The 15,875-nt window shown below is 52.1% G+C and overlaps 7 protein-coding genes across 7 annotated transcripts; 2 read left to right on the forward strand and 5 right to left on the reverse strand.

Annotated features, from left to right (window-relative positions):
* Positions 1-149: 149 nt before the first annotated feature.
* Positions 150-1,749, reverse strand: BU25DRAFT_391369 (WSC-domain-containing protein; the record flags this gene model as incomplete). The annotated part of the gene is made up of 2 exons (XM_033704607.1): positions 150-1,324; positions 1,525-1,749. 2 exons carry the CDS (start codon positions 1,747-1,749, stop codon positions 197-199), a joined length of 1,353 nt encoding a protein of 450 aa, XP_033562745.1. The 3' UTR covers positions 150-196.
* Positions 1,750-3,745: 1,996 nt separating this feature from the next.
* BU25DRAFT_410116 (NAD(P)-binding protein) lies at positions 3,746-4,964 on the reverse strand. Its single transcript, XM_033706206.1, has one exon. It carries the CDS (start codon positions 4,842-4,844, stop codon positions 3,840-3,842), a length of 1,005 nt encoding a protein of 334 aa, XP_033562746.1. The 5' UTR covers positions 4,845-4,964; the 3' UTR covers positions 3,746-3,839.
* Positions 4,965-5,192: 228 nt separating this feature from the next.
* BU25DRAFT_410117 (uncharacterized protein) lies at positions 5,193-7,100 on the reverse strand. Its single transcript, XM_033706207.1, has one exon. The coding sequence runs from the start codon at positions 6,793-6,795 to the stop codon at positions 5,536-5,538; it is 1,260 nt and encodes a 419-aa protein (XP_033562747.1). The 5' UTR covers positions 6,796-7,100; the 3' UTR covers positions 5,193-5,535.
* Positions 7,101-7,460: 360 nt separating this feature from the next.
* On the reverse strand, positions 7,461-8,978 carry BU25DRAFT_448006 (Piwi-domain-containing protein; the record flags this gene model as incomplete). Its single annotated transcript, XM_033709570.1, has 4 exons — positions 7,461-7,831; positions 8,076-8,551; positions 8,733-8,841; positions 8,934-8,978. The coding sequence occupies 4 exons, from the start codon at positions 8,976-8,978 to the stop codon at positions 7,754-7,756; spliced, it is 708 nt and encodes a 235-aa protein (XP_033562748.1). The 3' UTR covers positions 7,461-7,753.
* A 1,962-nt stretch (positions 8,979-10,940) lies between these two features.
* BU25DRAFT_430857 (uncharacterized protein) lies at positions 10,941-12,934 on the forward strand (the record flags this gene model as incomplete). Its single annotated transcript, XM_033708627.1, has 10 exons — positions 10,941-11,029; positions 11,179-11,283; positions 11,357-11,403; positions 11,467-11,710; positions 11,761-12,043; positions 12,137-12,220; positions 12,267-12,302; positions 12,344-12,458; positions 12,499-12,723; positions 12,861-12,934. The coding sequence occupies 10 exons, from the start codon at positions 10,941-10,943 to the stop codon at positions 12,932-12,934; spliced, it is 1,302 nt and encodes a 433-aa protein (XP_033562749.1).
* A 599-nt stretch (positions 12,935-13,533) lies between these two features.
* BU25DRAFT_410118 (uncharacterized protein) lies at positions 13,534-14,188 on the forward strand. The gene has a single exon (XM_033706208.1). The coding sequence runs from the start codon at positions 13,609-13,611 to the stop codon at positions 14,173-14,175; it is 567 nt and encodes a 188-aa protein (XP_033562750.1). The 5' UTR covers positions 13,534-13,608; the 3' UTR covers positions 14,176-14,188.
* Positions 14,189-14,351: 163 nt separating this feature from the next.
* Positions 14,352-15,765, reverse strand: BU25DRAFT_430846 (glycoside hydrolase family 76 protein; the record flags this gene model as incomplete). Its single annotated transcript, XM_033708626.1, has 2 exons — positions 14,352-14,765; positions 14,818-15,765. 2 exons carry the CDS (start codon positions 15,763-15,765, stop codon positions 14,352-14,354), a joined length of 1,362 nt encoding a protein of 453 aa, XP_033562751.1.
* Positions 15,766-15,875: the final 110 nt, after the last annotated feature.

Consider the following 15,875-nt stretch of genomic DNA (forward strand, 5'->3'; position numbering starts at 1 on the left):
GCTCTTCCACTTCAGCCTGCAGGCGCTCGACTGCATACGGGTCCACGTCATCTCAATGGCAGGCACACCGGTGGCACATCACGGAGCAGCTCGCAACAAACATTGCATATCATTGTAAACATCTACAAAATTACCCAATACCAATGCCATGGCGCCAACCGGTCATTCAAATCATAACATCATCAAGAAACCACTCTCAAGCCCCCAGAATCTCCCTAGCATGAGTCCTAACTTTCTGTTTCGGCACCTCAATAGTCATTACCCTCTTCGCCTTCACCGTAGGTGCCTTGCCAAACTCCTCATTGTTCTGACAAGGCCCTCCAGCAGGACAAGCATGATATATGCTCATCGCCGCCCATCCACCACACGTCTGATCCGGGTTGCCAGTGCACTTCATGACACAGGCGCCCATGATCCCATCTTTCGGTGCATATTTCGGATTGAGTTGGTTCGCGCAGAAACACTCCCCCTTGTACTCCAAACCGGCGTACGAGTAACCGCTGTCAGAGCAGAAATCGACGCAGTCTTCGACGGTAGTGTTTTGTCGCGACCAGGACTGGCCGGTGAATGCGCGGTCCCCGATGTTATCGCGGCCGCAGCCGATGTACTCCCATTTCTTGGTGGCTGTGAGATCGACGTAGTTTACTTTTCTGACACCAAGCTTAACGCCATCGTTGCACTGCTGCGGCACCGCGCGCCCAGGGCCATACGTGATGGGGTTACACCCAGGCAGTTTATCGAGATGCCCGTCGATGGCTTCGTCCACGTCCTCGGGGAGCCGACACGCCTGGCATTCCTCACCCGTGAACTGCGTGACTGCTGGACAGCGCTCGACGAGCCCTGAGTCGTCAGTGCATTCGTCGATTGCGCGCTGCAGCGTGGAGATGTTCCAGCCGTTCATGAAGTCGCCGTGGTATCCGAAGCCGGTGGCGTCGCCGTTGGAGAAGACGAACGGGTGCTGGGTGCCGGTCCATTGATCGAAGAAGGAGGCGGTGTCGTAGAGCACTTCATAGAAGATGGAGACCATGTGCACGGGGAAGTCGGGTGGGCAGGCGCCGGTGTTGTACTCCTGGCCGAGGGGGTAGGACATGTGCGATCTGTGGTCGGGCGTGTCGACGTCTTTACCGTTCCAGCATGCTGGGAAAAAGACCTGGGCGCGCAGGCCGCCTGGGCAATTGAAGTCTGGCATGCCATTTGTCTCAGGGAGGTTGGGGCCGCCAAGGCAATTGAAGGAGATGGCTTTCGCGGCAGAGTTGTTGCCAAAGCTGCGTGCGAAGGGGTCGCCGGCGACCATGCGGAAGCCTTCTGGGAAGGCGTAAAGTTTCTCGTTGGGGTCATCACCGCGTCGTTGGAGGTAATACACTGTCATTCCGCCGCTGACATCGTCTGGGTCGCCGATCTGGGGGACTGGCATGAACGTGTTGTTCTTGAACTTGACGTACAGCTGGGGCGTCCAGTAATTCGACATATCTTCCTAGGAGATGTCAGGGGCCGTTCGCTACATACTGGGGCTAGAGCGCACACCTTGATAGTACACGACGAGCAATTCGATGCTCGCATACCCTCGTAAGTCATTGTAGGCGCGAAAGCAGCTCCACCTGAAACTGTATGTACATGGCCGGCGATACCCCCCGGGGTGACAATCGGGTCAAGTCGCTGTCGAACCAGTCGACCTGGACATGACATGCGAAAGAACGCTTCTGATGAGCCCGAAAGGGCAGTGAGCACAGAAAGGTAAGTGATATGCATTTTTGCTTGCTTGGGTATAGCGAAAGGAGCTTGTTCATTGATCGATACGAACGGTTGATAGCCAGCGGCTAGAAGTATAAGTAGATGAAGTCAACAAGAGACAGCAGCGTGTGACAGACGTTCAAGCCTCAGGTAATGGGTGTAGACAGCCGCGCGCGTTCGTACGACCTATTGTCAGACTCGCGCATGGCTTCCCATACTCTGACCTCTTTGTCTTGTGGAGTCAATGTCCGATGAATTGACCGAAGGGTGCGTATGTGAAAGGTGCTTGTCAAGCTGGCTTCAGCAAGTCAAGTCAGGCCAACACGGATTCGGACAGGATGGTAGAAAAAGTGGCGGCTTTGGTACGCCTTGGTGTATTCATTCGTGCGGTGTGGTGCACCGATTACGCGAGTTTCTCCACCTTGCATTGCTATCGGCTGCCTCAGGGCAATGCAAAATTTGACTTTCCCTGAGAACTGGTGGTTGTTTGGGAGAGGAGTTGCGGAGATAGAATGATTGGTCCTCCTTCCGCGGACACTTGTGACGGGCTAGCGTGGTGGACTAGCTTTTGAACCTCACTCCTGGGCGGTAAGCGCAAGCAAGTACACCTACATATGGAAGGAGCAAATCTTTGGGCTCGCTGCATGCTCCACTGAGTTCGTTCACGTTAGACGCTTGTCATCTGTCGTGGCGTTGTAGTCCTTTCACCTTTGCTGCAGGAGTATCTGTGTGAGTTTGGATCAGTGACACAGGCTGAACCACCAAACGCCCACTGGTTTGCGGAGCGCGTCGAGCTGCCCTTAGAGACCACTTACAGCATCGACACACAGATTCAAGCCTTACTAGCGATCGGGAACAGCGACACCGTTAGCCGAAGCTCGATCGGTTGAATCTGCATGTTATGGACGCCCTCTCCCTCTGCTCAGGAACCAAGGAAACACTGGTCTTCGTGGCTGTTTTGGGACATTACCAACATCCAGACCTTGATGACTACCATGCGTCATTCCCACCATTAGCCTTTCGAGCAGCTCGGCAATGCTGTTTCCTTTCATCTTCGTTTGATAGTCGCACAACATCATGCAGTCCATCAACGGAACGGATTACCGGGTGCAGATGACATGCATAAGGCAGCAGACCAATGCGCGAACTTGCGCAGGTCCGCACGAGACTCCACGTTCCTGCTTGCCATTGTCCGCTTTCGTCATCTGATGCTCCTTCAAAGTGAGGACAATAATGCTTATGCAGACCTCGAATCCATCGGACGGTGCCGAGGTTACACAGGGCTGTAAGCGGACGCGAGACCAGGCCCGCGAGCTCGAAGGATGTTACACTGATGACGGCGAAAGTCTTCCAGATAGTTTGCGGAGGGTGATGTTAAGCGACTTCGACAAAGATGCTGAGACGGATGATGGGTGTGGCACCGGGAGCCACACTGCAGCCACAACCGTAGGAAAAAGCATAACAGCACTGCAGAGGATCACACGATCATGTTCAAGCGCAATTTTTTTGTAGTACGAGCTCATTGAAAGTCTCTTAGTGACTAAGTTTGAAAGCACTCCATGAAGTGGACACGGTAAATACTGTAAGTGGCGCACGAAAGCATGACCGTAGTCGAGTAGTCGCCTCGTAGTTTTGCTGTAGCCGTAGTCTGCATAAAACTGCAATGGCCGTATTCGGGTTCGGGAGCATGCGGTCTATTCGAACGTTGATCGGCGCTGCTCTATGATCGTCCTTTGTCATATCAAGAGCTTGTCAATGCCCAACTAGGAAGTGATCGCCGTTAGCTTCAACATACAACTACAAATGCATATCTTTAACCTATACTTCGACGCTGACAGCTACTCCTCAAATTCGAGGCATTTGTAATGTCGAGAAGGCTGCTGTGGTGTGCAGTGAAGGGCTGCAATGGGTCCTACGAAGATCAGTGACTATTGGAACCACTCTTGCTGGGGATCGAGAGTCGGTCTGCGCGGTTTACGAGACATGGAGCGTCATTATGGTGACCGTGCTGGTAGTTGGTATTTGTTATATTCGTTTAATGATATCAGTCGAGGTTGGCACTGCACTTGATATGCCGAACAGTCGAATCGTCCTTCACGAACTGACCCTTATTTCTCGCCAGGGTATAGCAAGCCGTTATCCTTCCTGACCTTCTCCAACACCCCCAGAATATCTCTTGACAGTGTCTCGTAGTGCCTTTCAGCCTCACGGTCCCTGTTGTTAATGACCCGCGCAAACTCTTCAGCTTCCTCTTGTAGATTGAGCTTTACTCTTGTCTCTGGGCCAGCAAGCTGCTCCCTCTTCTTTGTCCTGGGATCCCACAGCGTGACTGTCTCGATGTCTGTGATGGTGGGAACGATAAGTGTGCCCTTCTCGCCGTATACTTCTGAAGGAGCATCGCTGTTGTAGGTCTTGCTGTGGCACAAGTGAACAACGAAGTTGCCGTAGTCGAGGATGAGGCGACCACCACCATCTGCCCCCGTGGCAATGATGTTGGGCCAGTATTTTGCGTCTTTTGGTGCGCCAAAGAGGTCAATGGCTGCAGAGACACAGTACACACCCAGGTCGACAAGAGCGCCGCCACCCATCTCGAGGTTGAAGATGTTTGGCGTCTCGCCCGCGAGGACCTTCTCATAGCGAGAGGAGTACTGCGCAAATGTGATAGAGGCGCCAGAGATGGGCCCAAGGTTCTTGATCGACTTCTTTAAGGTCTTGAAGTTAGCCTCCTGGATGTGGCGGAATGCTTCTATGAGGAAGACATCCTTCTCCCGTGCAATCTTGAACAGGTCATCCAGTTCTGTGACTGTGCTGCATGATGGCTTCTCCAAGATGACGTTCTTGCCTGCATTTAGGGCGAGCTTGGCTTGCTCGTAGTGCAGGATATTGGGGCTGGCGATGTAGATGGCGGACAGATTCGAGTCGTTGACGAGCTTGTCCAGATCGGTGTAAAGCTCGACTTTCTGACCATCGTACTTTGCTGCGAACTTCTTTGCTGACTCTTCTGTGCGAGAGTAGACGGCGGCAAGATTCCACTTGCTGGTAGCTTGCGCGCACTCGATGAAGGAATCTGTGATCCAGCTTGTGCCGATGATGCCGAAGTTGATGGGTGCCATGATGATTGTTTGGAATTTACAAGTCGAATGAGGAGGAGGACGAGCAAGCACTGATGAAGCAGCGGCGAGGTGCGAGACGGACTTCTTATACCAATGCCTTGTCTTTATCTTAGATTTTCCGTTGAGCGAAGCTGTTGTCGAGGGGCACCGCGTTCGACCCCACCACGAAGCTTCAAGGATGTGATGTCAGGGCCGCGCGCAATTCTTATTGGCTAACTCAGCTTCAACTGCTACAGTTTCCACATTTGGCTACAGCACCTCGCCAAACACGAGGAAGGAGTCATGCATCGAATCACGCAAACTGAGCAAGAAGCGCCGAACTTTGCCAAATATTTGATATTGACGAGGCGGACATGAACCGAAACCCAGCCTATTTGGTACTTGCTATACAAATCCAGAGCCCCATAGTGAGGAGGGTATCATGCTGGGGACGACGTAAGCTGTCGTGAAAGTATCATACCATATGCGTGCAAAAGAGTCCGTGAGTCACCCCCAGGAATGAGTCGACTGGGGGTGCGGTTTGATGTGGACCAAATGAGAGACTGCAGAACCGCCCAAAGAAGCAAACGCAGAGAACACCTAGCTGGAAAGACCAAAACGCCAAATATGCTGTGATCCCAAAACTTCCAACCATGCAATGTATAAGCGGCTCGAAGCCACATGAGCAACTTCTCATCTCTGCCCGCAACACTCAGTCTTCCCAGACCGTGCCGAGCGAGAGGTCCACACGTCGTTCGCCTCCACAAACACTCCAGCGCTTCCTGGAGTCCCTCTTGCCGAAGTTGAAGCTGCGGCCACGACCTTCAGGCACGTCCAGACTGGACCTGCGAGGCTCTCCACCGTCTTCGCGATCAGCTGCTGCCTTCAACTGAGCAATGCGTTCTGCTTCGAGAGCCAGATCCTCCGCATCAGGGCTGTCTTCTATGGTTTCAAGGGATGAGATGGAAGGGCTGCGGGAGCGCATCGACGTTGGTGTGGACGGGACTGATGAAGAGGCGAAGGAAGACGGGTAGTGCTCGTTGAACTTGGAGGGCGCTAACATGGGCGAGGATGCTGCAGACGTCGGTGTGCTGACAGAAGGAGTGCTGGTTGGTGGAGCACCAAAAGGTATAGCGACGTGGTAGAGGGGCGATGCTGGTCGCCTACGTCTAGACAAGGAGCCAGTGCTGCTATACAGGCTGGACATGCTGCTGCTGGCTCGAGGTGTGAGCTCAAGCTCTGCATCCTCTGCAATGTCGCAGACGCTGGGTGCTCCTTCGAATGAGCCCACAGAAGCCGGGCGTATCCCAGAGCCATATCGTTCCTGCATACCTGTTGTCGACAGGCGAGGCTCAACTGTGCGTGGGCTTCGTGGCTTGGGCGAGCGCAGAGGAGATGAAGGTCGGTCGAGTGGCATGGGCGAGGGCGAAAGAGTGAGGCGTCCAGTGGCCTGCTGGATGCCTCCAGTGGTCTGCATGACGATAGGCAGTGAGTGCGCTCGGGTCATAGGAGGAGCGAGTGCGCTGTGGCCACTCTGAGAGCGTAGGTGTGAGCGTGCGTAGGGCGACCGGTTGTGTGGCTGCGTGTGATGATATGTGAAAGTGCTCCCGGGTGCAGGATCGGTCTGCGAGCGAGGCGTAGAGGGCTGCCGTGACGACATGCTGTCATCCGAGGTGTTGCTCAGCTGGCGGGCGAGTGTGTCTGTTTCAACCATGCTTTCGCTGTCTTCAAGGAGAGTGCCTGTCTGCTTGGCTGGTCGATGTGAAGGGACCCTGGAGGTAGTAGTCGAGTGGGACACGTCCTGCTCTTCCTCTTCCTCGTTGGGCGGAGACGCTGTTTTGCCGGAGAGTCGGTGTGCAGACGTCCTGGAGGCAGTCGAGCGCAGAGCTATGGCGTCTAGGCGCTGGAGGAGTTCGTCGTGCTGCGAGTTGCCCTGCGCTGCTGGCGAGGACGAAAAGTGTGCGACGGTCATGGCGGCGAGCTGCGAGAATGCATAGTCTGGCTTGCAAGCGGCCAGGCTGGAGGTCTTCAGACTTCGGATGTGGAGATGGCGTTGGCGAGCAGAGCAGGGGCTAGTCTGTGGTTGTTATGGACGCAGGTTGCTCCTTGCTCTTGTTTCAGCCGCCGGAAAGTGTAGGTTGGGCGCAACTATTGGCTGCTGACTGCCTGTCTGTTTGGCAGCGCTCGTCCCGCAAACACACAGCGAACAGACGACGTGCGAGGACAGACGCAGCTGTTGCTGGCGACGTCGGAAGCGTGAACGAGGTGGGCAGCGAGGCGCACGCTGATGCTGCACTGCGACTTGGAGAGGGGCCGTTCAACGGCTGTGCCTGCCTGCCAGGGCGCGCTATCGATTTCGTCTGGGGCAGGCGCGCTGGGCCGCGATTAAGTCAGACGGACCGCTCAACAGAGCAACCCTGCAAGCAACGTGAAGAAGACGAGTGAAGTACCGAGACAGAATCCACCTGTGTGCAGTTCACGGTGAATACATTCAGGAGAGCGAGGAACTGCTGGGAAACCGCTTGATGCGCTCTTCAACGCCGCCTTGTCCCCATGATTGAATTGCTGCTCAAAGCACCCTAACTAGACCCTGCATATCGACGTTTTCGGGCTAGCAGGGCGAATTCACCCTGGGCCCGGCAAACACATCGCCGAACGCGACCATGCCCACTTCAACCGCTGCCCTTCTGTTCCTGTCCTGTTCTCGCCCTGTTCTCGCCCGCTTTAGGATGCCGCTGCTAAATCTGGACGCTTGTCTGCCAACTTTGATAACTTGTGGGTGTTCATGCGGCTCCTGAGGCAATCTCCACCCAGCCAAATCAACATGTTGCGGAGAAATTGCTCGCGTCAGATCCTGCAATAAGCCTCTAGCTTGCTGAGCCACGATGAAGGGTCCATGCACGACTCTTGTCCCTTGCATCCCACATCACTCAAGCAATGCTGGCATTAGCGGATGTGCGGTTGGCTGGTAGCACCTTATGTTTGAAGTACGACTTTCCGTCGACTATCTGTAAAGAGCAGACATTCGAAACAGAATTCTTAATAAAGGCTGAGCAGGCGCCGAAGACAGGAAATGTGATCTATCGCAAAAGCTCAAAGAAGACAGACCCAAACAGAACAAGAATGACAAAACAACCCAAGCAGGATAAAGAGACACCGCCCTTTCCAAAGTGTCCCTGTCGAACCCCATTCCATACCCTTACATCCAGAACATGCCTGGTCGAAGTCTTCGTGGCAGGGGTTCAACCTCACCTTATCGTTAGAGACCGGACTGCTGTACCTGTACTTGCCCCAGATATTGGGAGTGCGAGCAAGCCGCAGTGCCTCCTTCTTCCACTCCTTGAACTCCTCGTTCGAGAGTGGGTTGCACTCCTTGTCTTTGATCTGACTATGAGTGAAGTCAGGTAGTTTGATCTCATCCTGAGTCCAAGATCGAAGGTAGACGCGCCCGCGTTCGCACAGTCGGTCGGCAACGTAGGCTGGCGCAGCGTAGGAAACAGATTTGGTAGCGGGACCGGAAGTGGTGCAGAGGGCGAGTGTCAATTCGGGGATGTTGCTGCCTAGGTCCACCTCATCGCGGAGAACGTGGTAGTGCGCTGGCTGTGCCGTGCCTTGAACAGCTATGTGAGACCGAAGGAAGAAGTTGTATGGCTCTGGGTTAGTAACCACGCTGTCGATCAGAAGGCTGGGCTTGAGGTTGCCGTTGACTCGGTTGTGATCTTGATTGGCTGCTGAGTCGTTTCATCGAACCCATTGGTTCTGGTGCATGTGTACGAGTCTTTTGCGGCTGTGGCTAAGAAACGAACATGGTAACATTTGCCAACGACGATGAAGGTGATATCGACTTGGCCGTGACCATATACACACTTGAATGCTTCTCTGATCTGGGGAAGTTCTTCGTCGACGCACATCTTGAACTGCGACTCGCTGACACATCGCGGTAGACGAGGATAGACGTCGGTTCACCCTGAGGGTTGCAGTCCTCATCGTTGTTTTCAGCTTGCCATGCTGATGCGTTCTTCAGTCATGCTAAGCATGTGCTCGTCATCGGTCTTCTGCAGTGGTGGTTGATGCATGTCAAACACGATGTTTGTCAAGAACAGAACGTACCTCTTGCCCTCCAGCATGCAACCTCATCGAGCCAGGGTATCGCATGAAAGTGCTGCCACAATACCAACCATGCAAGCAATACGAGAACTTTCAAGCCTACTCCCAGCGACCGGATGAGCGACGTCCTTGTTCCAGTCAGCTTCTTTCATGACATAGTGCTATGTTCCACTTACAATACCAAGTACGAGCGTCCCGTTACGACGATCCTCGCCCATGAGCCTATCGAGTGAAGGTTGATCGGGATAGCACAAACAGTGAATTGGCCGCATTGCAAGTCGCCCTTTCGTTTGATCTTCGAGTAAACGTTGTAATCCTTTTTCTTTGAGCAGAATCAGAGTGCAATCTTAATCCGCACATTTGTTGAACTTGACATCTAGCTTGCCGTCCAGGTTCGATCTCGGTGTTGCTTCTCGACTTTGCCTTTAGTATCCAGATCATACCAGATTGCTACAAGATCGTCGTTATCTCTTTCTGGATGTACTCCATTCGAGACTGTTGCGCTTCAGTTCTCCTGGACACTATTCAGTTCAAGAACATTGTTCTTCATCATAGCGTTGAAGATCTCACCTATCTCTCGTCGCTTGTTGAACTCAAATGACTTAGCCTTTTTCGTGGGACCAGTACGCCAACACTTCAGCGAGTAGTGCTATAGCTTCTTTGGAAAGGAGATGACTGGGTCCGCTCTTTTGACTCCTTCGGCTGCTTGCGTACAATCTTCCGGATCTGTGATGATCAGCCATCAATTGTCTGCGTGATATCGGCACTTGCCAAGATGTATGGACCCCCCTCAGTCTAGCACAATAGCCCTACGTCATACAGAAGCGAGAGTTTCCGAGTGGCCGTATGTCTTTGGTTCGACAGATGTGATACGCTGGTATCGATGACTTTCACAAGTTGCTGACCCTTCTTGACAATTGAAACGATGATCAGATATGGCGTTTTTGGCCCGAAGAACAACTTTGTGGGTAGATGACATCATGGTTTACAGACAGAGGGGGGTCAGCAACTTGTGAAAGTCATTATAGACCTACTGCAGGGCATACACGTGGACAACGACCACTCACAAACTTGTCCACACAGCAGAACCATGGTGCGCATGTACTGTCTATATCACGGTCCCAAATTCACGAAGGTCTATACAATTTGACAATCATTATATTCGTAATCAGAGCATGACACACCCAAACTCAGCCCAATAGATGATAAGGAGAGCAAGCACCATGAAGAGCTTCACCTGACTGCCTGCTGGACGCAACAATCACTGAATGTCTCAATGTTCCCGCTTCCTGGGTCGCAATCCGCCAACAATGTATCAAAAGACGACACCATCGTGATGCGGCAACTTGGTCATGATGGATTGCATGTCACACGGCAAGCATCGAGCAGGTTCTAGTGTCCAGTGGAAGTGCATCTCGATCCCTTCACTACCCTGAAGTGGTAGGATGGATATGGCGTTAGATCAGAACATCTGCGCTCACGATAGGCGGATATGTACGAATGTCAGACTGGAGGTTGCTAAGAGCATCCTCGTTAACTGTGGCGGCGTGGGCCGCTGTAGAATATTGATAGCTACGGTAAAAGATAACGTAGAACTATCGGGTCGATGGAATACTGCGCTGAGTTGCTATCTAGTCAGGAGAAGACGATATATACTGGCCCTGGAACGTGCTAGTCCAGAACAGTCTAAGCAAGAGTCATCGGGTCTCCACCGCAACATCAACGATAGTCAAAAGCGGCTTGAAGTTTGCAATGGTGTATGACAGTCTGATCGCATGGCACTCACACACAAACTTTGAGCTGCCCAGCTTGACAATTTGCCTTCTGCTTAACGACAGCTGACACCTGGAGCAACCCAGATGTAGAGTTAGTGGCGCAATTTCCACTGGCTAGTGAGAGGGCACGGAGTGCCAGCGACAAGCTATTCGATTATCCCATTTCCTCGTTGCTTCTATCTTTCCGTGTCACAAATACATAAGAAGATCCATTATAGCGCTCTTGATAATGTTCATGGCCTTTTGGGACACAGTTTTGAGCTCCACGAATGCAAAGTTGTATGGAAGACGGCTCATACCGAATATCGTCGACGACAATGCGAGGTAACAGCCAGACCGAGCATGTTTCTCGTTCCCCATATGCTATACGAACCTGCACCATGGCTTTCAGGATGTTAACTGGCGATGCGTGAGCATAATGTGCTTCTGAGCGGGCGATACTGATCACTCCAGTTCGCTAATGCTATCAGCAGGATGGCACGTTTCCTCCATGGTCAAATTGGGTTGAGCTTTGAGTTCAAAACGGTCATGTACATGGGTTTTCCAAATCCTCGAACATATATCGTTCTTATAGCCGCGTAAGTCCACACCTAATTCAACACCGGCGACGTTGTTCCCAAGATCGTCGATGCATCTGACACCCTCTTGTAGCATGAAAACTGGTCACAAGGTACTATTCCATTTCACAAACAGTGACCGTATAGCCATCAGACGGAGCTGACTGAAATAGGTAGTCTTCAGCTCTCATTGAAATCGCCTAGCGGGGCATGCGAACCTCATCAGGCAAACCAACTGCACCATCCTGCTATACACAGCTGGCTTTCCTGTGTCAGGCATTCATGAAAGATCTCGGCTCGAAGCTGTGCGAGTTCCAGAGCTAGCTACGCTCCTTGACAATTTTCTGTACGAGTCGTTTCCGTACGGAAAGACGTATGAAGAAGCGAAGTACGATCCATGCTTCGTCATGCACACTTCAGGATGGACCGGCCTGCCCGCACCGGTAATGTGTACTCACTGATCGATCAGCACCACCTTGTGACTCTTTTGGATGGAAGGACTTTTGTATTGGGCGCTCTTTGCGACGCCAGGCGTCGCAACTACCTGGCTTGGCCAATCTCTTCGAGCTCAGAGATCGGTGCGGGCATCACAGACATCTGCTTCAACAACAACATCACCACTGCTCTTGGCACACCTGAACAGGCTACTGCAGAGATCACGGATGAAATGATACGGGACGCGGACATAGACTTAGCGAGTTGCGTACCTGCAACACTGGAGGACCTCGCGAAACACCCGAATGTTCTAGCAAAGATGCGAGGACTGAAGCACATCGCGTATGTTGGTGGTAAGAAAGGTCAGTCAATTCGAAATGACGTATGCTGACGCTGTGCAGGATCGCTCTCTTAACGCGCTGGGGATATTGTATCTCAGCATGTCCTACTTGTGTCCTTGATGGTATCAATCGAAACTGTCACCATAGTACAGCATGTCACCGACCATGAAGATTGGTCATATGTATGCATCAATCCTATTTTGAACGACATAGAGATATAAAATAGAGATACGACCAGTTGCCAAACTCTTTGAACTCGTCTACGTCAGGAGGCCAGAATGCGCAGGGTTCTAGGGGTGTTTAAGGTCTTTCCCCACCTGCTGGAACATTTAATGTGCGACCTGTACATGAAGCATCCGACGAAGCCACATCACTGGAGACACGAAGGTCGGAAAGACGATATAATCGTTTTCAAGAACGGTTCGAATACACAAAGGAATGATGGCAACGCATCCAAAAGTACATGCCTGCCTACTGGTTGGTACTAATAAGGACAAGCCTGCGGCAATCGTTGAGTTGCATCCACAGTACTATACGGAAGACTCCTTGGTGCAGAGAACCTTTACAAAGGAAACCTGGCCACAAGCTCGCAAGGCGAACGATGTAGCAGACACCTTCGGTCAGCTCGAGCAACGCTACGTCGTCTTTGCTAAGAAGAAGAAACCGTTTGAGATGGAACTGAAAGGTACCGTACAAAGATACGCAACTACTCGTCTCTACGCCCAGGAGGTTGATGATCTCTACACTTCAATATTATGGTTTGCATATGTTCTGCCCCCCCCCCCCCCACATGAGTTTGGTCATATGATTTTAGTGAACCAGAATGCAGAGAAGTGCCGCCTTCCTCTGCACATTATGCAAGACACTCTGGCCGCCTTAAACAATGGCTTGGGTAATAAGACTATTGCAAGACGTCATTGTGTCAAAAAGAAGACTGTACAGCACACGCATCGCTTATTACAGGCCCATGAGAGTACCCAAAAAGAGAAGGGATGACATCATTTGCTCTATATTGTATGAGAGAGGGGGGGGCCACAACATATGCAAAGCACCGATAGCAATAGGAGGCCTAAGCACGCTTTTCCAGACTGAGGCCCTGATAGCATAAGAAGTTCACAAATCTCCGCTGCTGCTTCTAGTACGAGTTCTTCATCAGGCGCCAACCTCTGCAGCACCTCGCATACCTCGCATACTATACCCACTGTGTACTGCATATAGGGCCCGCTGATAGGCCAATCGCCCTATACTAGGCTTCCTTCGGCAAGGCTTTGTCAGCTCAGGAATTCGGGTCGATGATAATGCCGACTCAAGTAGGTGGGCTTGTGGGTCCTTCGCCGAACTAACTACTGGATTCGCGAGATGTCAGCGGGACAAGAGGGAGTACAAAGTGTGCAAGGATGCAAGCTAATACTGTCGTCTGTCTGAAGGAAGAAGTATAAGATCAGCTACATGACTCTGCTGCCAGCTTCGACAATCATCGCTCCTTACACACCCTACTAGTGTCAGCAGGTCCTCTAAACGGAAGTCAACTTTACACTTCTATCGCGCAACACCAAATTCGATAGCAAATATGGCGCCCAAGTCGTTCCAAACCGTCGCCCTTATGCCCATCATCTTCGGCCTCAAGAATGCCGCCGCTCTGATCCGCAAAGGCGAAGCACACGCCAAAGCCAATAACATCGATCCGGCCAACTACCTCACTGCACGTCTCCACCCCGATATGGACGACTTGTGCTACCAAGTGTACCGCTTCACCGAAACAGCGAAACACATCGTGGAACGCTCCAACCCATCAGCCCCAACTATCAGCCTGACTGATGACGAAAAGACCTTCTCTGAACTTCTAGCGCGTATCCAGAAGACCCTCGAGTACATCGAGAGCATTGAAGTTGAGACCCTCGATGGCAGGGAGGACCATGAGGTTGTGCTTCATCTTGCAAAGCACCTGCCGAAGGGTCCAGCTGAGGTCAGGTCTACCGTGTTCGAGTACGTGCTGCGGCAGGCGCATCCGAACTTCTGGTTCCATGTTACGACTATGTATGATATATTCAGGCACAAAGGGGTTCCACTGGGGAAAACGGACTTTTTGAATGGAGCGGGACTGATACCAGTCAAGTGGCTTGGAGCGAACGTATAGCTCGACATCCGGTGGATACGATGCTAGGTCGCAGAATTTAAGCACGCGAATGTACGAAATCAATAATTGCTAGTACAGTCCACGATCACCCTCTATGACTATGAGAACGCCGGTCGTTAATAGAATCATTACTTCATGACCACCTCTCTCCGTGGTACCCAATCTATACTTCCCGGTCACAAAGAGATGGCAGCAACAAGCGCATCCATCGCACTCGAGTGCGTACTCGCATTTGCCGGACTAACAAACGGCCCTGACCAAACCACACTCAAAGTATTCCCCTGCTCCTCATCCCGATTGTTCATCCAAATATTGTCAGCATTTGTACGAATCGAATCAGCAAACACATCATCCGGCGCTACTTGATGCAGAAGCTGCAGGTTTCGCATGAAGATGCCCTTGAACTGGTTTCCATCGCCGCCGCACCCGGGCTCACAGCCATCGTGAATGACGCCATTGTCGTCTGAGAGCTCAGTGATGGCGGCTTTGGCGATCTTCGCGGCGAGAGGAAGGTATGTCTCGTTTGGAGCGGCTTTATTGAGCTCGACGAGGCCACCGAGGATTACGCCTTGATTGTAGGACCACGTTGCCTGAAAAGCTGTTAGTCTGTGTTTGCGCAAAAGAGACTGTGGAGGTACTCACGTAACCGTTGTTCTCGCAGCCCTCTGTCAAACCGTCGTTTATGGTGCCTTGCTCGTTGATCATTCCACTGTTCAAGAACCACTTCAGCGTTAACTCCGCCCATTCGATATAGGTATCCTTGTTCTCAGCCCGGTTTGCCAGGTGTGCTGCGGTCGACAGGAACAGCTCATTAGCGATGGCGTTCATGTAATCTTTCTTCCAGGACCAGAAGATGCCGCCATTGCCACAGCGCGTTGGCCAGGCTTTGGTGACTTCACCGAATATGCCTTCCGCCAGCTGGAGGTATTCAATGTTCTGTGTCACGTCGTAAGCGCCAACCCAGGCTAGTGCCCACCAAAGATCGTCATCGTAGAAGCCGTCAAGCCAGTCTTCGGGATTTGGGGATGTGGCGAGTGCGGCTTGGGTAGCCGCGTCCTTCGATTCTGAGGCGAAGCTAGGTAGGCTTTGTATGTCGACGTACTGGCCATCATCGGCGTCCCAATCGGTGGGAAATGTTGTGATTGGTTCGTGAATACCTCCCGGGTTGAGACTCTTCGAGTATCCAGATTCCGTGCCAGTGTCGTTGAGTAACAGTGTGAAGGTGCCATTGCCTGGATCAACATCTCGCCTCCTTTTTGCCTCGTTCTCAACACCGGGCTGTGGGTTCTTCGCAGGCGCCTGTAAAAGTGTGTTCGCAAACACTCTCGTTGCGAGGTTCTGCAGTTGCGCATTGTTTGGGTCGCTCTGTGCGAGGTTTGCAATCATGGTCATGACATTGGCGCTATTCCACCACCCTGCTGTGTCCCATAGGCCTGTGCCTGCATTGTACCAAATCTGCAATGTCGAGAGGGCGAACTCGGCACGCTTTGTGGGATCGGTGACTGAGTCGTAGAGGCTTTGTGCGAATGCGTTAGGGATGTAGGGTACGCTCAGAAGTAGTAGCGACTGTAAGAAGGCTGACGGATACATAATGATAGTAATGCGAATCCCTCCTGGGTGCAGTGTTCGATTGACGACGAATTAAGATGCGTATTAAGGATATCAAACAGCTCAACGCAACTAAAAAACGAGTGTGAGAG

Source organism: Macroventuria anomochaeta, assembly GCF_010093625.1.
Source record: "Macroventuria anomochaeta strain CBS 525.71 unplaced genomic scaffold BU25scaffold_13, whole genome shotgun sequence".
Taxonomy (NCBI): Eukaryota; Fungi; Ascomycota; class Dothideomycetes; order Pleosporales; family Didymellaceae; genus Macroventuria; species Macroventuria anomochaeta.

Excerpts from the sequence above, each read along its gene's own strand:
- BU25DRAFT_410116 (XM_033706206.1), bottom strand. The coding sequence starts at position 4,844 with ATGGCACCCATCAACTTCGGCATCATCGGCACAAGCTGGATCACAGAT.
- BU25DRAFT_410117 (XM_033706207.1), bottom strand. The coding sequence starts at position 6,795 with ATGACCGTCGCACACTTTTCGTCCTCGCCAGCAGCGCAGGGCAACTCG.
- BU25DRAFT_410118 (XM_033706208.1), top strand. The coding sequence starts at position 13,609 with ATGGCGCCCAAGTCGTTCCAAACCGTCGCCCTTATGCCCATCATCTTC.